The following is a 24,418-nucleotide window of genomic DNA, read 5'->3' as shown; positions in this document are numbered from 1 at the left end:
TGATGTATTTTGTAATAGGATACCAATTTTGGCACACTGTACTAGAATCAAACTACAGTAGATATCATGAGAGAAATAATAGGTTTCTAAGCCGTGTTTCCCTCACAACACAAATTTTAGGTGCTGGATGCAGGCATTTGCAGGAGGGAATCAGTGGGCAGGAAGGGCTGGTGCTTTAACTTTCCCTGCCCACAGATTTTCCCCTGAAGATGATCCCCCTTTAGATTGTTTTTGTTCCTAGCCACGTTCCAAAACTGGAACCAGAAGCAATACCTAGAGAACATTTACCTAGAGAACATTTGCAGCAGAGAATCAGTGGATGTGGGAGCCATTAGGTCGTCCACTCACACACCCCTACTCAGTTATCTCAGCAACCAGGTACTTGCTGAGGTAATGTTTACTTGGCCCTCAGTTGCAGTGGGCAAAGACATCTATTTGCCATAAGTTTCAAACTTCAACCAGTAGTTTGGTGTATTAAAACTTTAATCACTGAAGGGAAATTTTAACCATGGAGTAGAGTTTGAAAGACAAATTTATTTTTTGGTTCTCTTGTGTTACTGTAATAGGGAATGAAACAATGTTAAATATGGCCTTTCTCCCTAACAATAGCAGAGGCAGTTTATTAAAGTGTAAGCTATTGGGGCCAAACTGCACGTTCTAGTAAGCTAGTTATTCGAGGCAATGCACTTGCGTTTTTAATAACTTTGAAAAAACCCACAGGGAGCCCAATTAGAATCACATTGTGTAGGAAGAGAGGCTTTCACTCTTTACCTCCACTATGGTCCCAATTGGCATCGGCCCACACCAACTGATTTTCCCCCAAGTAAAGAAGTACCCATTCGCATCAATGAATAAAAGCTCCCCTTCCAATCTCCACAGTCATGGTTCTGATCAGCTATTTAAGCTGCAAAAATAAACCAAATCACCCCAGTCACAGACGTAAACACACACACACACACACACTGCTTTCAATATCCTCAAAAAGACATCTATACTGAATGAAGTCCTGGAACCAGATTTAAATCAATATGTCTAATTACTCAATCAATAAGTTAAAAGCCAGGTAATGTAATTAAGTGAAAACTTTGGAAACGATGGACAAGACCTACCATCACTTTGTGGAGATATTAAAATCTTCCCAAAGATCTTAATTAAGAGTTGAATTCATACAAGCACTTTCATACAAGTCCATACTTTAATACTTATGGACAATGGTATGTTCAGATTCTTTAACAAGATCATGAAAACTGTGGGGGTTTATATAATTATAAAAATAACTGTTTGCAATGCAACAACCAACATAAATCAGTTAACTTCTCCTAAAGTCAAAACCACTGGAACATGCAAATAGACATTAAGAAGATAATTTTAAAAAGGAATTTTATACCTTTACTGTATAGACCCATTGGTGATATGATCTTGAATTTCCTAATGTAAATTAAAAGGAAACAGAAATGCTTTTTTAAAAGAAACAATATTACTTATATTGACATATTGACACAAAGTCCTGACTAGGATTTAAAAGCTTCCTGTTGTGCAAAGTCAACGTCAATACAATATATTTCTCGTTTATAAGTGTTTTTCTGTTTTAGATTCAGCAGCATTTTGAATTTCATGGCTAAACTGAGGAAACCTATCCCAGAAATGAAGAGAGATTAAAACAAAACAAACAAACCTGTAAGCATCTGAACAATAAAATCTGTTTCAGAATTCTTTAAGGTCTGAAAAAATATATTAAAATTCTGTTTTATTCGCACAGGGTTGAAGTGGGCTAGGGGGGTTATTTATTACAAGTATTAAACAACAGCATTTTTTTCCATCAACAGTAGCTGTTCTTTGTAGGTGAGGCAAATGAGGTAAATGGGAGAACTAGAAAACAGAAACATGTTCACTGGGTGCTATTACTTCACTAAATTGCTCACAATGTTAATTTTGTGACAGCATGGAAGTCAATGATTCTTGCTACCAAGGAAACTTCTTAAGCTAGTAATCTAAACTTGCAAAAATGAGAATGCAAAGGTTTCTTGAGGAACACACCAGTATACCTTGACTATATGGGCTTTACAGCAGTTTTAAAAGTCTTTTAAGCTCAGAAATACAAACTACTTCTGCAGGCGGAACTAGACATAACAAAAGCAGATCCACATCTTCTGAAGTGGATCACTGTGAAACACCTGCCCAGTAATGAGTGGCAATTTTAAGTGGAGAAATAGCAGGTAGGAGAGAAAGAATGCTCCACCCCAGTTGTTTTGCTCCCAGTTGGACTCATTTCTGGTCTCAGAGCCTGGCTGGGAGAAAAGGGTTTTTGGAGGAATATCAATGGACAGAGGAAATGGTTCACACCCTCCTCCCATTTACTACTTTTCTGCTTTAAATTGCCAACAAAATAACAATAAAATAAATAAAAAGAAAATACAGAAAGTCCCATTAAAAACAAATTATGAACCTCTGCTAACTGGGCAAAGAGGAACCTTTCAGAAGGTGATTCTCTTATCACCTTCTGGTGAACTGGAAAAGGTGCCGAAGAGGGCAACCAAGATGATCAGGGGCCTAGGGCACTATTCTTATGAGGCAAGGCTACAATACCTGGGCTGTTTAGTTTAGAAAAAAGATGACTGCGGGGAGACATAATAAAGGTCTATAAAATCATGCATGGTGTGGAGAAAGTGGATAGAAATTCTTCTCCCTCTCACATAACACTAGAGCCATCCCATGAAATTGATTGCCAGGAAATTTAGGACCAGCAAACGGAAGTACTTTTTCACACAACACATAATAACTTGTGGAATTCTCTGCCACAAGGTGTGGTGACAGCCAACAACACGGATGGCCTTAAGAGGGGTTTGGATAACTTCATGGAGGAGAGCTCTATCAATGGCTACTAGTCGGAGGGCTACCGGCCACCTCCAGCCTCAAAGGCAGGATGCCTCTGAGTACCAGTTGCAGGGGAGTAACAGCAAGAGAGAGGGCATGCTCTCAACTCCTGCCTGTAGGCTTCCAGCAGCATCTGGTGGGCCACTGTGTGAAACAGGATGTTGGACTAGACCAGCCTTGGGCCTGATCCAGCAGGGCTGTTCTTATGTTTAGCAGGGGGAATCAACTGTTCCTATCCATTCTAGCTTAACTTTTCGAGTGGTATTCCTGGTGTCTCCCTTGTGTCTTGATTTATTACATTATTAATTATTATTATTTAAAGATTTTAAGCTCCTTTAAGTCAGCCCCCTCCCCCATATTCATGCTATTTAAACTACTTTGTGAACTTTTTTTTTGAGAGGTGAACCTAAATATTCTACAATTATTATTTTTAAACAAAAAAACAAATGACTAAATACAGAAACAGCAAAGGAGCTAAAAATTTCCTGGCACAAGGTTTTTGAACGACGGTGGAACACTGGCAGAGAGGAAGCTAATCTAATCCGCTGAAGCAGGGAAGTCTAGGTGTCACTGTGGAAAACTGAGTGTCTCTCATATTGTCACCATCAACAGTATTTCAGAAGCAGTAGAATGCACATAAGGGCTTCTTCTGATGACCTCAGGGAATGGGCAAGGAATGGAGAATGGTGCTTGCCATTTAGGATATGATGGACCTAAGCCATTTAAGGTTTGAAAAGTAACAACTAGCTCCTTGAATTGCACCCGTTTTGTATTTTAACCAATAGGTTCTTATGTCTAACAAATAATGAGAACTTTCTACAAGAGTCAGCATCAAATTGAAAACCAGCTTTAAATGGTATTTTGGCTAACATTCTAATAGTGTGTGTGCACTTCTAACAAAAACATGTGCACAGCACTAATCCTCCTGGTTCTGAAGTGTCAGCATTCTTGTGCAAACGTTGTTTTACTGTTCCACCCCTGCTCCAGAAATGCTTTGACCTGCAGAAACATGTCCCTGAAGGTCACACAGCCCTCAAGGACATGCTTCCACAGGTCAAAGAACACTTCCGAAGCAAGGGGAGAACAGCGAAAATTGTTACGCGCATGCACGAGAGCACTCACTCTTTGGAAGTGGAGAGGGTAAGGCTGCATGTGTATTTTTGTTAGAAACACAAGTGCACTTTATATCAACATACCAAGGTTAAAAGCACACAAATACTACTGAAGTAAATCTATACCTCCACTGAAGCCACCTGAAGAGATTTCTTCCTCAAACACATCAGAGAACCCTTTTCCTGCATTTAGTTTTGCAAGACGACCTTCAATAAACTGCAATACAAAGTGGATCAAAACAATTGTTGAGGATTCACTTTAAAATTCCTAATGCATTAATGTTTCTACAGAAAGTGACAGAACGATAGTAGTACCCACATTATTATTCGAACATGAATCTCCAAAACCTGTTTAAGAAGATAGAGAGATGGGGTAGAGAAGCAGTAATATATATTGTTTGTCTCTACACTTTATATTCACTTTCTTCCTGCCCCAGTCACTACCACAGCCCAACGCTCAAATATGAGCATAATCTAATCACAAGCTAGTCAATTCAAATGACAAAACACACTTCTAAAACTACAATGTCATTTTGCAGGAATTTCAATTGAGTACTTTGTGTGAGCAACACCATATTATAACAATTCACATTTTTCAACCTGAATGAAATTCCTACACTTATAATTGTTTCATTATATCTTTTGAGTTGCTTTAAATTCACTATTTTGTTAGCTTTGATAACATGATAGACCATGGAACTCATACTTCATACTGGATAGGGCAAATCATTGCTTTATAAACAATCACTATGAGGAATTCAAAACCATTTAAAAGGGAGACCAGATGCCACATTATGTTTCCGTGTCAATGTATTCTTCAAAAAATCTCAAATTTTGATTCATAAACACAAGTATCGAGGAAAAATACAGACAACACAACAATAAAACATCTTTATTACGGTACTTGACCAGATTTAAGCATTATATACACAGCTGACATTCAATGCAGTTGGTACAGTCTGTCAGATACCACAGTTGCATTTAGGTAGAGGAAGTTTACCCATCAGGGACATCCTTACCTATCTGATGGGGGGTGGGCTTCGCCATTGCTTGACGGATCTTGTATGCAATGACACAAAATCTAGCGACACAAGAAGTAACAAATAGTCTTATCGGCAAGAAGATAGGTTACATAAAAATCCAATGGTCTTCCCCAAAGGTTTCCTAACAGAGGTAAAATCAGTTTGCTACGTGGAGTGCTGTAAAATTTACAAGGAAGTAAAATATGAGCCAAATTATCAAATTTGTCTGATCCACAGGAACACTTGCACAGGTGATAGGGTGTATTTTTATATATCCCCTCCAACCAAGCTTATGGGGGAAAATTATAATGAGCTAAGGTGAAGGCTCTCTGATGCGTTTGACATGTCAGATTATAAAGATAGCTTGCCAGAGCTAAAATTTAGGTGATCCATCAATTCTTAATATAGTTAGGGAGTTTGCTTCTCTATTCTTGTGATTCAATATCAAGAAGACATTGTTCTATAATTCTATTGGCTTGATCAAACCCCATAGCAATTAAAGATTCAGAAGAGAGTCCAACTATCTGGAGTTTTCCCATTAACTTGGGTAACTACTTAGAGTGGTTCTGATCCTCCAGAACTAGGGGTGGGTGGGGGAAATCCACTTGGTTGAAATTTTAGCTTTAGCCAATATTTAAAGACTGCCAACCACACTCTGGTCTCCACGTTATTCACTCCAGCCTTAAGGCTGAGTTGGATACGCCTTTTGGCATTTGAAGAACTGTATTTAGAAATTTAATCTGGACAACCTCCATGGGGGTAGAGACTCAACTGAGCTCCAAAGAGCAGCTGGGCCATTGACTTGGCTTGAAACAGCTTAATAGCTGCTGGGACAAATTTTCCCCCATTGGAGCGACAGAACCTTGAAATCACAATAAAACTTTGCTGTGCTGTTTGTGTTATATATTCTAAGTGTGCTTTCCTCTCCCCAGAAGTGTGAAACACCACCCCAAGTACTTAAAACACTTAATCTGTTCAATCATGTTGCTACTGAGTCTCCATCTGTGAGGGTTGGGTCTCTTGGTGAAGACCATTACTTTAGTTTTTTTGTAATTAATTAGCAAATGGTCTTCTAAACAGAACAGAAAGTGCCTTTAATGCTTTCTTAAGGCTGAAGACAACACAACAGCACCTCCACATCCTATTTGAACCGAGAATCATTTCACTCACACACAGGGGCGTATCTAGGGGCAGGGCAGGCAGGGCACGTGCCCCAGGCGCCACTTGAAGGGGGGCGCCATTTTTAAAAATTATTTTTTTTAATAAAATGGCCACCGAAAACAAAATGGCCACTGTGCATGCTCAAATGGCCTCTGTGAGGCCCTAGGCCATGCCAGGCCTCGCAGAGGCCATTTGAGCATGCATGGCAGCCATTTTGTTTTCAGAGGCCATTATATATATATATATATATATAATCTGTTTTATGTATTTATTCTTGTTGTTTTTCTTTTTGTATGCTGGCCTTGGGCCGAAATAAACAATACCACTATATATATATATATATATATATATATATATATATATATATATATATACCACTGCACATGCTCAAATGGTCCCTGCAAAGCCCTAGAGGGCAGCGAGGGGAGGGGGGACCTTTGCAGACCCACCCCACAGCCTTTAGGAAGCCCCCTGAAGGGGCTACAGGTATTTTTTTAAATTTAATATAATATAAGTCACTGTACACATATTCAGTTTGGCACTATGTACAGAGAATCAGGGCTTGTGAATAATGAACTGAAGCTTATGAGCTAGGATGGTATTCATTTGCTCTTACTTTGCTTCTTGTGATAAGCGAGTTAAATGTGATGTCTTAATAATATGGCTATTAATGGTGAGTTTGTCTTTGAATCAGTGTGAAATCCTTAGTATTAAGGCCCACTGGGAGTTTCTTGCTCTCTTTCTCTCATTTTAACTGTCTTTCTGAAATAGTAGAATATATTCCAAGCAGTGACACAGTTTACTCTGCATATCCTTTAGTTATTTTCAGAGTATCTGGGAAAAGTCAAATTCTCCATTTATTTTTTAAACTTATGTAATAGTGATGCTACAATGCATAGTAGAGAATTAGACATTAGTTTTCCAAGTACACCTCCACATAGTATTTGGATATTTCATGAGCCCCAGCATACTGAAATTTGTAGTTTTCCAGCACTTTTTGGTCTGGCTACGTCCACAGCTAAATAGTTTTTGAAATATTAAAAGATTAACAAGCTTGACTTGTATTTTTCAGCTGATATTATGGTAAAGTTATCTGAAAGATGGGTGTTGGATGTTTGGACAGGGGGCGTAATTTCAGTGCTTGCCCTAGGCGCTATTTTCCCTAGATATGCCTCTGCTCACACATACCAGTGTGAGAGGCTTGGACTCCAATTTTTACCCTTCTTGTGCAGTGTACAAAGTAGAAACTCACACATCTGCCCTGTGTGAGAGTTCCATACCCATCTGGAATGCACAGAAGAGGGAAATGTGAAAGTTCCTTCTCTGTATGCAAAAAGGAAAGTGCAAGATATTTGCTTCTCATCTATTTCATGAGATTGTAAGTTTGATTCTTTTCCATGCAATCTCCTTAGCCCATTAACAACTGTTATTCAGTCCATATGTACCGTATAGCCCAGAGCTTGTGCATTTACTCAAAAGTGGGTGAGGAAATGAGCATCACTTATCAAAGTGAGGAACAGAACTATATGTCAAGCCCCAAAGTGAGTTAACTCATATCTTTAGCATTAGTATAGATTAAAGCAATTGGGTCTTTCATAGCTCCATACTTCCATGACATTTCCCCTCCATATTTGATTGTGTGTCTCCTTGCTGACATATAGCCAGGATTTAATTTCAGCCACAAACCCCTGGTTTATGGGCAGCACTAACCACAGCTAACCTGGTTTGAATCTCACAGCAAACTATGGCTAGTGCAAACCAGGAAAGGGGAGAGGAAATCTGTGTGCAAACCTAAGGCTTCAAATCGTGTTCAACTCTGGATTAAGCCAGACAGAATGTGTGGTCTCCAAGTATTCAGAATGCGTTGCTTGAAAGTGGAGCCAACAAGCACATCAAGCATGTCAGATTCAGAAATGTCCACAACAGAGAAGAACATAGTACAACTTGTACATAGTACAAAATAAGCTACAGTGTTCTGTTAAAAGCCTTAATTTGCCTTAGAGGCAGTCTTCCCCAACCCCCATAAAGCACTGGCATTTTTAGAATGCTTTCAAGCAGTAATCTATTTTTGTCAGGGTTAGGTAGCCCAAGTATGAGATAAACGGAGAAAGCATTTGACTGATTGTGCATTTTCCAACATGAATTACGACAAAATCGCTGTTAACTGAAATAGTACACAGGGGCCAATAGAAATTAATTATTTGGCTGACTGTCATACACTATCACAGATTATCCAAACAGACCTGTCAGTGACAATCTGATGCTTGTCAATGGAGAGACTGATGACATGAAACAAACTGTTCCATGAATACATTTCCCCCTAAAAAACAAACCTGATAAATGGCACAGTAGTAGCAGCAAAGCACATACTATCACTGATGATTATTTCCTCTTCTTTGCAGCTAACCTTCTCCCCACCCCACTCACTGCTGGCTCCTTTCCAAATGAGTTTGGTTCATGGTCAGACCACTGGATTATTTCACAGCAAGAATGAGATAAAGCACCTTTAGCTACCAGTGTGCCGAAAACATTCTTTGAACCATGAGACATTATCTGTTTGGGGAAAGCTAAGAATTCATCCCTGGCTACAAAACCAACACATGATTTATGAATAGTCTCATCATTAGGTAAAATTACAGAGACAGAAAACTCAGATCTTAAGCTTTAGCCCCTGCCCCCAATCTTGCACAGAAGAACCTTTAATACAAATGAAGTCTGTGCAGAAATGAATAGGGGATGAACAGCAACATAAATCTGTACTATGGAGTTTATTTTAAAGAGTGAAGTATACTCTAAATTGGGGTGGTCGGCATGTGGTCTGTGAGCCCCAATCTAGCCTCTGGTGGCTTTAGTCACAAGAATAAAATTTCCACACTTAAATGCTTTAACACCTGGACCCGGGGGTGACCTAAGACAATGCCTGCTTCTGCATGAACCCCACTGCTTACTGAGGTCATCTGGGGAGATCCACCTGCAGCTGCCACCGACTTGTCTGGCAGAGACTCAGAGTTGGGCCTTCTCTGTAGCAGCCCCTCAGCTTTGGATTATGCTCCCTGCCAAGATACTATGCTTGAAATCTTTGATTATGTTTAAGAAGGCCTTGAGCACACATTTCTTTTGTCAGGTCTTTAGCTGATGTTTTGTTATTGTTCTTAACTGGTTTTAAGTTTTTCTTTTTCTTTTGTAAACCACTGAATAATGACAAATAGGCAGTATACGTATGTATGAACTAAATATGTTCTCGCTTTTGGAGTTTTTGTGCACTATAGAAACATGTTCCCTTAGCAGTGAAACCTATCTACTAAATGTGGCCAACTTTACTCTGGGGTTGACCACTCCTGATCCCCAGACCACTGCCTAGAGAATAGCATGGTCACCCGAGACTAAAGAAGTTGGTAATTCCTGTTCTAAAACATCCCCCACCCCCCGCTTGATTGGACAGTAATTTAACTGCTTAAACTTTAAACACGCCTATATGAAGGTTTTGAAAGGGTATGAAATGACATTTGGTACACTTCTGAATGCTGCAGTAAGTACACAAAATGAGATACAGAGCAGTTTAGTGTCCTATTTCTGCCAATTTACACCACAGATGGAGTTCAGCCAGTTATCAGCATCAGCCATGTGATATACATTAGGCCTGTGCAAAGAATTGGCTTCGAAGCAAAACTGAAAAATCGGCACATCACCCTTGGCCCCATGAGGCTGTGGCCTCTCTGAGTGTTTAGAGTGTGCAAAGCATTCCTGTGCACAAAATTGGGGAGGGTCCTTAATGAGATTCAGAGACACGGGAAGCCCCAGTGACACCTTGTCAAGAGAGTGGCGAGTGCTGGAAAATGTAGTACCTTGCCCATGTGCCTTCCAAGATGCTTTCTGTGGCTCCAGATCCTTTAATAGCCATCCCCAGTGCTGTGCACAGGGTCATTCTGCATGGAGGTAAGCACGCAGAGTGGCCACCTCTACCTGAGGCCAGGGGCAACATGCAGATGATTTGGCTTCAACACTTCAAAAGCAAATCTTTGCACAGGCCTAATGTGCATGGCTTGCCTCCTGCTTCCAGATGAAAGAAAAAGGAGACTTTATTTACTCTGTGTAACTTTCAGTTTAACACTATGCAGATATAGCCACAAGTGTTCTCACTTCAAAAGCCCTGATGGACATCCCCCCCCCCCCTCCGCCGCCACTAAATTAAAGCATGCTGCTTTGGTCCTTGATTCTTAGTTGTGATTCCTAGCCCCAATACATGTGTTTGCCTCTGAATATATAAAAAGGCTCCTTCCATCAGCTGTGATGGTCACCAGTCCTTAAAGCACCTCCAGGCAGACATGCTATGCATGTCAGGCTTAAGAGCAATGACAATGATGCTGCCTTCTGACATTTGGACCATCCAAGATAATTGCAACAACTATTTTAATAAATCCAATGTGCTTCAAGTCCCATATACAGAATCAAATACTATTAGGCAACTGGACACCACCACGGTTGCTTGATAATTGCATTGTAGCCAGCAGAGATATACAGTGCAATTATCCTGCTCCAGACATCTTCCCCCACACTTCCCATTTTTAAGTAGGTGAGCTTAAAGGGGCTTCTAAGTAGTGAGGTGGAGAACACAGGTGCATACCCTTTATGAAAACCCCAATCTTCTCCAAAGCCTTCTATGTCTTAGTTACAGTATCAGTGCCATAAAGTTGTGTATATGCCACCTGTGTAATCTAGTTTATAAATGTACCATTACTTAAACATTCCTGAAAAGCCAGACTTAATACATGTATGTGTCTTCATTACAATGAATCCATCTATGACTCCACTATAGGCCTGTGGTCGATGGTAGGATTTATTCTCTGTTACAAAAGAATGCTTATCATTGGATTTACAAGGAAGTTTTAAATTCAGCTCTCTTAAAACTCAAACAACCTTGAAAGATGACCAATTATAAACAGGAGCTCTTGGACAAGAGGCAGCTGGATGGAGGATAAGGAGGAGGAATGATAAAAAATAAACTGAAGAGGTGGCACCACATTGGCTAGAAAAATGAAACCATTTTAGAATATCTTTGTCTCTTGTTATTTCTGTTAAGTTCAGTCTAATTAGAAACTGTGCACATTTCATTTGTATTGCATAAATCTCTAGTCATTAAATCGTAGACACAGAGACTTGTCATTTTTATAATGAAAGTAGCCTACCAGCCTGAGAAATTAACTTATCTATCAGAAATTAACTTATCTTCAAAGAGAGGTAGCAGATTAGTTCAGCAGAGCCTCCCTTGCCTAAGATCCTGAATGCTTTAATCAAAGATTATATTTCTTGTTTTTCCACTTTGACCCATAGCTGGGCTACTAGTGTTTATCCAACACTAAAAGAAGCTTCTTGGATTGATCTCTAACTGTATTTGTATTATTTTGTTCTCTTCTCACCCAAGTGATGGGCTCCTTCAGGGCAGCCATTTAAGGATTAGTTTCCTTCAGACAAGAGAGGAGCAACTCTTAGCTTCCTATGTATATTTATTTACACATTTACAGACTGAAAGGAAATTGGGGGTGAGGGTGGGGAATGGACAGTCACTTCCAGTAGTGCTGTGTCCAGGGCAGAATCAGGACAACTCTGAGTTCAACAAATTAAGAGCACACTGGGCTGTTTGTGTCACGTTTCTGCTTCAAGCATGCAGGACAACTACTGTAGTTCAAAAGTAGTTATTTCTCCCTTGCTTTTGAGAACAGGGAAGGGGAAACTGACCAAAATGCACAATGTATCACACAGAAATCACGTTGAAGAAAGACTTTGCAAAACATTATGAAACAGTGCTACTCTTCTCTGTGGAATTTGAGATTAACCCAATGTAGATCCTGCATAATGAAATGCATTACAAAAACAGTCTTCAAGACTTTAGTTAAGTACTCTGCAGTGCAATATTTCCTAAATTATGCTAAGATGAACGCATGCATCTATTATTATGTTAGCAAAGTGTGAAATCTGCTGACTTGGAAAATCAGTACAATGGTGATAAATACAGTTTAACCATAGCCTGTTTGCAGGAAGAACTGGTGGTTGGAGAAGATCTTCTCAATAGTGATGTGCACGAACCAGTCCAGAGGCCATTCTAAAGGCCTCCAAACTGGTTTGAAGGTGGTGCTGGCTCGAAGGTTCGATGCGGGGGGGGGCTTCTTTAAGGGTGGGGGAGGGTGTACTTACCACTCCCGCCACTTTCCCCCTGCCGGCGTTGTGTTTTTTGCAAAATCCATGGGGCGGCAGCGTACCTCCCTGCCACCCCTTCCCCCATTATTGGCCGGAAGTATTGCCTGTGAGTGTGTCCGTGTGCGATGCACACGCAGGCAATACCTCCAGCCACTTCCGGCCAAGAACGGGGGAAGGGGTGGCAGGGAGGTGCACTGCCACCTCATGGATTTTGCAAAAAATGCAACGCCAGCGCGGGGAAAGTGGTGGGAGTGGTAAGTACACCCTCTCCCACCCTTAAAGATGCACACACACACCCCTGGCGTCGAAATGCACCTCCGCGGTTCCATGCACACCACTACTTCTCAACAGAAGTGGGATTATCTCTGTTCTTTCCAGGAGCGGCATTTGTTAAGATACCTGTGACTACAAGATGGAGCTACAACTATATTATTGCATGTCTTTTATTCAAGTATACATTTCAGAAATGAGTACTGAGGAACGTATTCTATAGATTGATACAATTTCTTCATCAATATGAATATACAATGTACATTAGAAGAAACTAAATCAAGAATCCACTCACTATGTAGTACCTGTTTAAAAAGTTGAAGATTCACGGCTGTTTCCAGAAACTGTTTAGTAGTGCTGGAACGATGCTTGACAAAACTTTCCTCACAGAAACCGACAGGCTCGCCCTAAATTGAGAGAGAGGGAAATGGAAAGGTAGCCTTATGAACAGTCAATGCTTATTCACATAACATCGTTTTTCATCAGTTGTAAAGGAACCCCACTGGAGTCTGCGTAGTTTTACCCCTACTCCAGTGTGGTGTCTGGTAGTTGCTGCCACCACTCTTGGCTTCAAATCTGGGTCTGAACCAACCTTACCTGAAGGGGTGAACTAAGCTCAGCTTCCCTTCTGTCTCCGCAGAGTGGAAGCTGAGCTTAGTTCACCCCTTCAGGTAAGTTTCCCTTTAAGTGGTTCAACCAAGCAGTCACCTTGTGGGAAGCCACAACTCCAGAGTCTCTGAACAACACACACAAGAGAGACTGTTCTCTCTCTAAAAGATTAGTTTATTAATCTACAGGAACCAAAGTGAGTAGGGGAGCAGGTAGGCATTAGGAAAATAAAGAAAAAGTCACTTCTAACTCCTAACACATTCTAAAGTCTAAAGCAAAGCACTTACATATCTTGGTGAAGAATGGTCCAGCAAGTAGATGGAAAATAGCTGATATTTAATAAAGGCAACACACAACTTTGAAAGAGTTTCTTAGGCAAAGCTCCTGGAAGAGCAGTGAGCCCCTTCCACCAATCAGAGGTAGGCCATGAGGGCTCAGGTTGACAGCTCCTCAGCCAATGAGGAGGTGAAATGCTAGAAGCAACTGTGGGACTGACACCTGTCTGTAGTTCAAAGAGTTTTTGGTTACCATCCTCACCGGGTAGGTGGGGTGCAAAGCGTTACTTTCTCCTGTGTTAGACAGGATTAAGAAATTGGTGAACAGCAGGTCTGGTAGATGCTGTGAGTGTAATGCCTTTGCTTCAAAATGATGGAGGCAACCTCCCATCATGCACGCAGTTCCTTGAAAACCAGCAATTCTCTAGATAGCAGTATTGTGATGTTGATATACTCAATAAATGTCCTTCAAGCCATGTGGGCAAACAAATTATCCCAAACAGAAGGCATAAGTAAGAAAATTCTGAAGTGCAGTATTTTAATTATCACACTTTATGCTAATAAATGATTCTTATCTTATACAAGACTGCTAAATATAACTTGATGGGGGGGGGGGACAAAACTCCCAAAGGGATTTTCAGCCTGGTCTTAAGCCACTGCATCTAAAAAATAATTATCTAATTTTGTGTGTTTAGTTTTGTAGGGCAGAATAAATTTAACCGTATTTATGAATTTAATCACACATACAAGGGTACACATGAAAACTATTGCTTTCATTTTCACTAGATCCTCTGCCACTTCAATTAAAAACCCTTCTCTTCTGAAATACAAGCAGGTTGTTAGACAGTAGTTTTTATAGCCCGTGGGGCGGGGGGACTCTGAAATGTGTAAGATACAGAAGGACCTCATTAATCACGGGTCCAACACTCGTGGTTTCGTGTATCTGCGAATGGGTAATAGGCACCCGACCTTGGTATATGCAATAAAAAAATCACGGGGGCAGGAGGTTAAACCCACATATCAGTAGGTCAAGGGTGGCCAAAACCAAGATGTTTGGCCAATATTTTCTTCTGGGCGGGGGGCACTGCTGGATCATGGGGGACCTGCAGAGCATGGTATGGCACTTTATTTAGAGGTGGTTTTTTAAAATTGTTTTAGCCGTTTACCTGCCCTTTGGAATCTAACCCCCGGATTCCCATTGCCCCAATGCCTCAACATTTGTGGTTCCAGTATTCATGGCAATAGCCGAGAAAAGAACCGCTGCGAATACCAAGGTTTTCCTATATACAAGAAAAGAATGAATGGCTCCATGGTCATAATTTTGCCCTATATGACTTATGGATGTCTTCTAAACCTTTGCCTACTTGTGATACTATAATAAACTACAGTGAAATCTGCTCCCCGTGATCCATATTATTCAGATTTTGTTATCATGCAAATTCATTATGAATTCCCTATGTGGTTCCCATACCTGATCAATTCTTCATTGGGTACTTCCCCATTCATCAGATACTCAGATTTTCCAAATTCTTTGAATATTTTCCAAGAAAACATTCATGTAAAATATTCATGTAAAAAAAAAAGTTGAATGAAATATCTGGGGCATAATCCAGCCAAAATTATACATTTCCCCACTGATTGCAATGAAAGAAATTTAATAATGTGTTTAGCTTTCTCAAAGAAAATCATGGGATGAAAAGGAATTAACTTTGAATGGATTGTGCTCACTCACTGATACAGCAAGGGAAACCACACAGCATTAGAATTAGAATACATACCCACTGATATGTATGCATGAAGTGGTCCCTCTAATTTTTTTCATCTCTGTGCAGAATGAGTTTTGTTCTGGGCAGCAGTATCAAGGCAGTGTGTGCACATGTGCATTCAGAATGGGACCTTACTGATTCAACCTGAGCGGGATCTAAAATGAACTGAGCGGACATCCAAAAACTTGTGAGCATGCGCACATGCACATGTCTTAGAGGGAACAGTGTATGTATGTAAAAGAATTATATTCTGCTTTTCTTCATCATGGATTCAAGAAAGCCAACAACGATGTTTAAAATAATAAAACATATCATCACAATTCAAAGTTCAAAGTTACTAGAGTTGAGCATAAAAACACTGACGGAATAAAAACTAAAGGATTACACACAAAGGTGAGAGAAGATGGTGAAACACTGTGAATATATTTTTGCAAGGACATTCAAAAGGCTTATTTGACAATCATTTTGAGGATTACCACAGCCTTCAGATATGGTGACCAGAACTGTACGCAATACTCCAAATGTGGTCGCACATTTGTAAAAAGGCATTATAGTACTAGCATTCTTATTTTCAATCCCCTTCCTAAAGATCCCTATTATGGAATTTGCCTCTCACCACTGTCGTGCACTGAGTCGACATTTTAAATGAACTGTCCACCACAATTGGGGTTTTTTTGCCCCAATATGCATCACTTTACTTGCTTTCATTGAACCGCATTTGCCATTTTGTTGCCCACTCCCCCAGTTTGAAGAGATCCTTTTGGAGCTCCTCACAAAACCTAAATAGTTTAGTGTCATTGGCAAATTTGGCCATTTTGCTGCTTATTCCAACTTCTAGATCATTTATGAACAAGTTAAAGAGCACTGGTCCTAGTACAGATCCCTGAGGGACCCCACTTCTTATTTCCCTCCATTGTGAAACTGTCAATTTATGCCTACCCTCTGTTTCCTGTCCTTCAACCAGTTACCGATCCACACATGAACCGGGCCCCTTATTCCATGACTGCTAAGTTTACTCAAGAGCCTTTAGTGGGGGACTTGGTCAAAAGCTTTTTGGAAATCCAAGTAAACTATGTCAAACCAGATCACCTTTATCCACATGCCCGTTAATGCTCTCAAAGAACTCCAAAAGGTTAGTGAGGCAAGACTTACCCTTGCAGAAGCCATGCTGGTTCTCATTCAGCAAGGCCAATTCTTCTATGTATTTAACAATTTTGTCCTTAAGTATGCTTTCTATCAATTTAGTCAACACAGAAGTTAAGCTAACCGGCCTGTAATTTCCTAGATTCCCCCCAGATCCCTTTTTGAAAATCATAGTTACATTAGCTGCTTTCCAGTCCTCTGGTACAGGGCTTGACTGTAGGGACAAGTTACATATTTTTGCTAGGAGATCAGCCAGTTCACATTTGAGTTCCTTCAGAACTCTTGGGTGGATACCATCTGACCCTGACGATTTGTTGTTAGTTTTTAAATTAGTTAATTTTTAATTTTCAAATTAGTTTACAAATTCAGCCTCCAAGCCTGATAAGCTCAGTTCTGGAGAGGGGAAAAGGTCAGTATCGTCTGCCGTGAAGACAGACACAAAGAACTCATTCAGCTTCTCTGCAATCTCCTTATCCTCCGTAATAATCCCTTTTGTGCCTTCATCATCTAAGGGTCCAACCATCACCCTGGAAGTTTTTCTGCTTCTGATATTTTTTTAATTCCCCTTGATACTTCTAGCTATATGCTCCTCAAACTCTCTTTTCATTTCATTTATTTATTTAATTTTTATACCATTATTATTATTATTATTAAATAATAATAATAATATTTTATTATTTTTTGCATCTCTTATTGACTCCTTGCATTTCTTTTGCCAGAGTTTATGGTCCTTTCTGTTCTCTTCATTTGGACACGACTTCCATTTTCTGAAGAAAGTCTTCTTCCCTTTTATAGCTTCCCTGATTCTACTTGTTAGCCATGCTGGCACCTCCTGAACTTGGTGGTACCTTTCCTCCTACTTGGTATACATTCCAACTGAGCTTCTAATATTGTGGTTTTAAATAAGTCACTTTCTGGAGTGACTTGTCCCTCCTAACTTTTCCTTTCAGTTTTCTTTTTACCAGCCCCCTCATATTTGAGAACTTTCCTCTTCTGAAGTCCAATGCACCAGTGTTGTACTTCCTTGGCAATGCTCTACTCACCTATACTGTAAGCTGAATTGGATCACACTATGGTCACTGTTACCAATGGTTCTGCAACTCTGACATCTCACACCAGATCCTGGGCACAACTCAGGATTAAGTCCAAGGTCACCATCTCTCTGGTTGGTTCCACGTAGGGATGTGCAAAAAATTTCGGGCACAGAACGATCTGTGCCCGAAACGAACAATTTCGGGTGATTCGGGGCCGAACCGAATCACCCCCGATGTCCCCTGATATTTTTCAGGCACAAGCCGAATCTCCCGAATTTCGGGCATGAAAAATTCGGGTGATTCGGTTCACGGTTGATTTTTGGTGATTTTTTAAAGTTTTAGTGACTTTGGGGCAGTTCGGGGGCATAGCATGGGATCTGGGCAAAAGGAGTGGGGTGGGGTGGTAGTGCCTAATGGGTGCAGGCTACCACCCCAATTTCAGGGGGATTGGGCAAAGGGCTGATTTTTGTTAAATTTCTGAAAATTTCATGTCTTTGGGGCATATTGGGGCAGAAAGTGGGGCCTGGGGCAGAATAGTGGGGTGGGGTGGTAGTGCCTAATGGGTGGAGGCTACCACCCCAATTTCAGGGGGTTTGGACAAAGGGCTGATTTTTTGAGAATTTTTGAACTTTTAGTGACTTTGGGGCAGTTTGGGGGCAGAAAGTGGATCTGCCCCAAAATAGTGGGGTGGGGTGGTAGTGCCTAATGGGTGGAGGCTACCACCACAATTTCAGGGGGATTGGGCAGAGGGCTGATTTTTTGAGAATTTTTGAAGTTTGGGTGTCTTTGGGGCAGAATGGGGGCAGAAAGTGGATCTGCCCCAAAGGAGTGGGGTGGGCTGGTAGATAGTGCCTAATGGGTGGAGGCTACCACCCATCCCCAATTTAAGAGTGATTGGGCAGAGGGGTGAATTTTGATGAATTTATTTGTATGAGGTTTGTCTTCATAAGGTGAAGTGTGCTAAATTGATTACTTCCTCATATTATTCATAGTAAAGGAAAGTGTGAAAAAGTGAAAGTGGGGTCATGAGAGTTGTTTAATTGAAAAATAGCTCATTTGCTATGATAGAATGAGAATTCACACTTCAGAAAAAACTTCTGAGGTGTGAATTCTCATTCTATCATAGCAAATGAGCTATTTTTCAATTAAACAACTCTCATGACCCCACTTTCACTTTTTCACACTTTCCTTTACTATGAATAATATGAGGAAGTAATCAATTTAGCACACTTCACCTTATGAAGACAAACCTCATACAAATAAATTCACCATAATTCACCCCTCTGCCCAATCACTCTTAAATTGGGGATGGGTGGTAGCCTCCACCCATTAGGCACTATCTACCAGCCCACCCCACTCCTTTGGGGCAGATCCACTTTCTGCCCCCAATCTGCCCCAAAGACACCCAAACTTCAAAAATTCTCAAAAAATCAGCCCTCTGCCCAATCCCCCCGAAATTGGGGTGGTAGCCTCCACCCATTAGGCACTACCACCCCACCCCACTATTTTGGGGCAGATCCACTTTCTGCCCCCAAACTGCCCTAAAGTCACTAAAACTTCAAAAATTCTCAAAAAATCAGCCCTTTGTCCAAACCCCCTGAAATTGGGGTGGTAGCCTCCACCCATTAGGCACTACCTCCCCACCCCACTATTCTGCCCCAGGCCCCACTTTCTGCCCCAATATGCCCCAAAGACATGAAATTTTCAGAAATTTACCAAAAATCAGCCCTTTGCCCAATCCCCCTGAAATTGGGGTGGTAGCCTGCACCCATTAGTCACTACCACCCCACCTCACTCCTTTTGCCCAGATCCCATGCTATGCCCCCGAACTGCCCCAAAGTCACTAAAACTTTAAAAATTCACCAAAAATCAGGATTTTGCCCAATCCCCCTGAAATTGGGGTGGTAGACTCTACCCATTGGGCACTACCACCCCACCCCAAGATTTTGCCCCTGGGCCCCTTTTTACCCCCCCGAATCGATTCGGATTCGGATTCGGATTAAATCCGAATCCGAACCGAATCAAGGGTGATTCGGGTGACCCAGATTCGGGCAAAAAACAGAACAGGGGTGATTCGGTTCGGGTCCGAGCCGAATCACCCGAAATCCCAAATTGCACACCCCTAGTTCCACGACTAACTGTTCTAGGGCACAGTCATTTAGCATGTCTAGAAATTTGGCTTCTTTTTCACTACCTGAATGTGAATTTACCTAGTCTCAGACTGATAAAGGCAGAACTTGGGTTCCTTCCTTCCTTGAGTTGTTGTTTGTTTTGTTTGTGAGATAGTGTTGTGGTTAGAAATGGACAGTGGCAGCTGTGTGTGTGTGTGTGTGTGTGTGTGTGTGTGTGTGTGTGTGTGTGATTTCATGGTGATTGCTGTGATGAGCTCCATGTCTAGCCTTGAGACTAACTTGTGCTTCACTCACTGCTCTGTGAGCTGCACTGCAAAGTGTACTATACTCAGTCAAAATGTGACTGAAGTTGCTCTAGTTGAGCATATGGCTACGCTTGCTGCTAAGGGTACTGCTCTGGCAGCTGTTGCAATCAATCATATTAGGATGCAAGCTAAAATTTCATAATTGTGTGTGAGAGAAAAACTTGTCAATGATGTTACTGCAGAACAAGCTCTGTGGCTGGCAGTGGATTCTGGGTCACTGCTTCTTTTTGGGGCCATTTTTGGACTGTCTTTGAAATATATGTTCTGCATCAGGAGGGACAGAATCCCTTTTACTGTGTGCTTGCAGTGTTTTTCAAGGCAAGGTTGATGTATGCACAGCCATAGGGAACAATTGGGAACTCAAAACACTCCATTGTTCCCCATGGGTAGCTGCTAGGGACACCAAAGTGGGCTGGGCTGTACCGTATGATGGGTGCTACCTATTATCCAACCCACAAAAGAAGAGAACAAGCGGGCAATTTCAAACAACTTTCAACCTTTCCCCATAAGATCCTATAGGGGTTTTAGGGAAAGATGTTGTTTTTTTAATCACCCACTTGCCTATTTCTTTTGTGGGTTGGATGGTAGGTAGCACCCATCATTCCACTTTGATGTCCCTAAGAGCTACCCAACGGTAACAATGGGGTGTTTCCCATTGTTCCCTATAGCCAAAACACCCGAAACACTTCAAATGTTCCACTGTTTCGAAGAAACATTTTGAGTATTTTGCATTCCATTTCAGGCTCAAAACAAAACACAAAATCAGTTTTGTGCACACCCCTACTCTAGCATCCTTAGGTGTTATTTTACACATAATTCTGTATAACTCCAGTTTATAGTACAGTAGCCTCAAATCAACTGGTTATGAAATGCAATTTTCATACATAGTATATTCAACGAGATTACTATGGGTTAACCAAAAGCAGTCCTACATCAAGGATTTAAAAGATGTTACATTTGAATTGCTTTCATATTATTTTAAAAAATCTGACACCTTAACATCTTTCCCTCTTCTGTGGTCTTCATATTTTTTTTTACATTCTAAGAGAGATCTGATCTACTGGTATACTACCAGTATACCAGTCCATGGGTAAACAATGAAATCTTAATCAGTAAAGAACTCTCTATTTAGCACATGTGCTACTTGCTGTTGTGGGGGCACAATGGAAGAGCCCCAACACTCTCAGCCCATATATTAGGAGCACCCACATGAATACACACATTTCTTCTGCCTTCAACACACACCAGTTCCCCACTCATCTGCACTGTGCGACAAGGAGCAGAAACAATGCTACATGTGGTATGCTAAACACATGCAGAGGCATTCCAGCCTCTCTCTTTTAGTTATAATATCCTGTGCCTCCCTGAAAAGCAGTCTGCAGGGCAGGATAACATGACATGTGAGGGAATGTCATCAGAATTGTGGGGAGAGCAATGCATCTAACATGCATGTAAAAATACTTTGTGCACATCTACTGGGCTCTTTGGCCATATTATTTTTAATCAGTTCGGTGCTGATTTATATCTATCCCGCAGATTTCAGCAAAATCATCTTTGCTCGAATAGGCTTTGGAATTATTTCTAAATTAAAATAATAAATTATCCATTATGGCTAATATAGCCCCATAATGGCTTTTTTTTGTTTTGTAATATATTTCTGTCATCAATTTATTTCCTTATTGTAATGCTTACAAGCAAGAGTACAGGCTATGGAGGAATGCTGTGCCTATATTTAGTAAATACATGCTTTAATGGTCCTTTTAGTATTGATTTACAACATACTTTCAAAGTATGTTCGATCAAGCCCTAGTAGGGATTCTGTGCTGAGAAGCAGACTGCTAATACTTGAACCAAAAAAACAAGATAACTATGCCCAAACAAGATATCTGTCCTTTTAAACAACAATGGATACAAAATTCAATCTCTCGCCAACTCCTTTTCACGGACTGCTGAACACAGCAGGAGTCATCCCACTTAAGCTATATTCACATTTTAAATAAGCTCCTTGATATAATTGTAAATAACTCTGATGCATGGAATAATCATCTTAAGCATGAGATAGTAAGTTAAACATATACCACCGCAGTAAAAGCAAAATCAAATCTAGGCTAGCGGAGAAGATAACCTTGCTCCTAAAAATGATGGACATATTAAGCCAAGTTCTTTCCATTCAAAATAAGGTATGTTTAGTTGTTTTAAATTAACTCATCTTTGCCTCAGATACTGCAAACTGATCCAGGAGTTTTAATTGTCTATCTAAAAGAGTCACTTATCTGCCAGTTATTCCTCAAAAGTGATTTAAAAAGGATGGATTAAGAAGACCAGGAAAAATATGTCAGCTACTTAATGCGTAATTCAGCAGCATAGCACATGCTTTGCATGCAGAAAAGTCCCAGGTTTAATCCCCACAATCTCAAGGTTGCAGGACTGGGAGACCTCCATCTAAGACCTTGGGGAGCCTTTGCCTATCAGAGTAGACAATACCGGGCTAGATGGACCAGTGGAGTGACTGACTGACTATAAGGTAGTTGCATATGTTGCACTCATGGGCAACATGCCAGATTCCTTATGGTAACAATAAAGTTTATCAAAGGTGTGGGGGGAGAGGGAGGAAACATGTGGCCATCCAAACTTATCGAGAAGTAATGCATATTTTGAGTGGGCTACTAGAGTCTGATTTCCTTGCAGAAGCAGTGGGGTCACAAGCAAGGGGAGCTCTTCTAGGCAGCCAAGCTATATGTGAAACAGTGGACATGAATTCCTGAAAATTCATTACTTTAAGTTGAGAACACCCACCCCATCCCCACCCCAGGAAGTTGCTACAGTTGCTACTACTATCACTGAGTGCTTTTCTGAAGCAGTAGTTCTGGAGTGAACTAAGGTTAGAGAGAGAAGAATAAAATGGAGACCAAGTGAGGAAAAGCTGTTCAAAGTCTATTACAAAAGTTTGCTTCTTCCACCCACAGGTCACATGCCACCCATCTGTCGTGGTCTTCCACTTTTACTTTGAAAGAGGCAGGGAATGTTGGACTGCCTGAAGAATATGGATTGACTGATGGAGGAGACCTGGGGCTTAGGGAAAGGATTTTAAAGACACAGAGCTCTATCTCCTGAAATGTATATAGAAAGATAACAACTGGAGAGTACATTAACCTTCCCGTTCTTTGCTTGCTGAACTCTACTTTAGTGAGCTAATCCTAAAACTATTAAGTCAATGAACTTTTTTGTCACGGTCAAAAGAAGTGGACAAGAAATAACAGAAGAAACATAACCACAATTATTACAAACTAAACTTATTTAAAAAATAAGCAGAGAGAGAAACTTACTGATTTGTGAAACATGTTGGGAGGAAAATAAACAAGAGGCATGATAAATGTGTAATTCTTTATTATAAACATGAAGGAAAAAACCTACTGCAATACTCTAAACAAATCACCTTTCTTTAAAAATATGCATCATTTTAAGATTATAAAGAATTTCAACAGCTACCTTGATTTATATTGTATTTCTAAAAAATCTGGAACATTTTCAAAAAAACTAGCCAAGAGAAAGATAAACCCAAGCAAAAGATACTGAAGCCTTTGCAAGAAGAATGGAAACCACCCACCATTTAACTTTAAAAAAACACACAGAAATGTACCCACACAAAGCTTTGTTTAAGTAAGTCTTAGTTATTACAGTTTGAAAAAATAGAGAAATTAAAAGCTAAAAATCTTGACAAGATTAAACATATTTTCATGTTGATTTAATACCATCATGTTGAGCAGCCTTTAGCAATCATCTCCATGTTGATGATGCAAAAAGAGGTAACCTAAATCTCTGGGACAGCAGAATCTGGATTTGACTTAAGGGGATCTTACTGTACATCCTTCAGGAGTCTTTAAATATTTCAAAAATGGCAAACATTGCCCCCACTCGCACCTGACTTCCCGTGAGCACCCTGGGAGCACGCAGATTCTTGTGATCATCCTGCAAGGAGGCTGCCCGGCCCCTGCCGTTCAGCTGGCCTCTGAGCCCCACACATGCAGCACCCATTGGAGTAGTCAGCATGGCAGGGTCATCTCTCAAATGACCATCTCTCAAATGACCACTGAACCTCTCTGTGACTCTAGCCATTTTGTAACTAGAAGGTATTCCCCATGTTTCCCAAAAGGAGAGTTTTCCTGCATTTTCTGGCAAGTTAATGAATTTTCTGTTGTTGGTGGGGTTTTTTTCTATTTTTTTGGTAGCCTGGGTGAGGTCTGGAACTTACCTGTGAAAATGGCACATTTCTATCTTTCACGTTTTTGGGAGTTTCATGTCAGTGAGCCAGTGAGGCCCAAGCAGCTTTTTACATACACGCCACATAGTATTAATTAATGTACTTTAAAAAACAAATGTATGTACTTAAGGGGTTTGTGTGTGCGCGCACTAACTCTTATTGTTCCCTAACTGGAAGAGTATATTGGAAACTTTGTTAAGGAGATCTTTCCACAATTTGAATACACAGACAATGAATTTATATGTTCACTGCAAAATTG

The 24,418-nt window shown here is 40.6% G+C and overlaps 1 protein-coding gene across 7 annotated transcripts in view; it reads right to left on the bottom strand.

The window, feature by feature from the left end:
• DENND1B (DENN domain containing 1B) overlaps positions 1–24,418 on the bottom strand; it is a 292,085-nt gene that overhangs the window by 35,568 nt on the left and 232,099 nt on the right. For 6 of the 7 annotated variants that reach the window (XM_053245148.1, XM_053245145.1, XM_053245143.1 and 3 more), the window contains 3 exons: positions 12,940–13,041; positions 4,113–4,203; positions 1,388–1,428 (listed from right to left, as the gene is read on the bottom strand). In XM_053245148.1, coding sequence (XP_053101123.1) covers positions 1,388–1,428; positions 4,113–4,203; positions 12,940–13,041 — 234 coding nt within the window. Of the gene's footprint in view, positions 1–1,387; positions 1,429–4,092; positions 4,204–12,939; positions 13,042–24,418 lie in introns of those variants that run through there. The other variant, XM_053245149.1, reaches the window with a different exon arrangement.

The sequence above is a fragment of the Hemicordylus capensis genome, chromosome 4, assembly GCF_027244095.1.
Source record: "Hemicordylus capensis ecotype Gifberg chromosome 4, rHemCap1.1.pri, whole genome shotgun sequence".
NCBI lineage: Eukaryota > Metazoa > Chordata > Lepidosauria > Squamata > Cordylidae > Hemicordylus > Hemicordylus capensis.
This window is presented reverse-complemented; position numbering and strand designations above follow the sequence as displayed.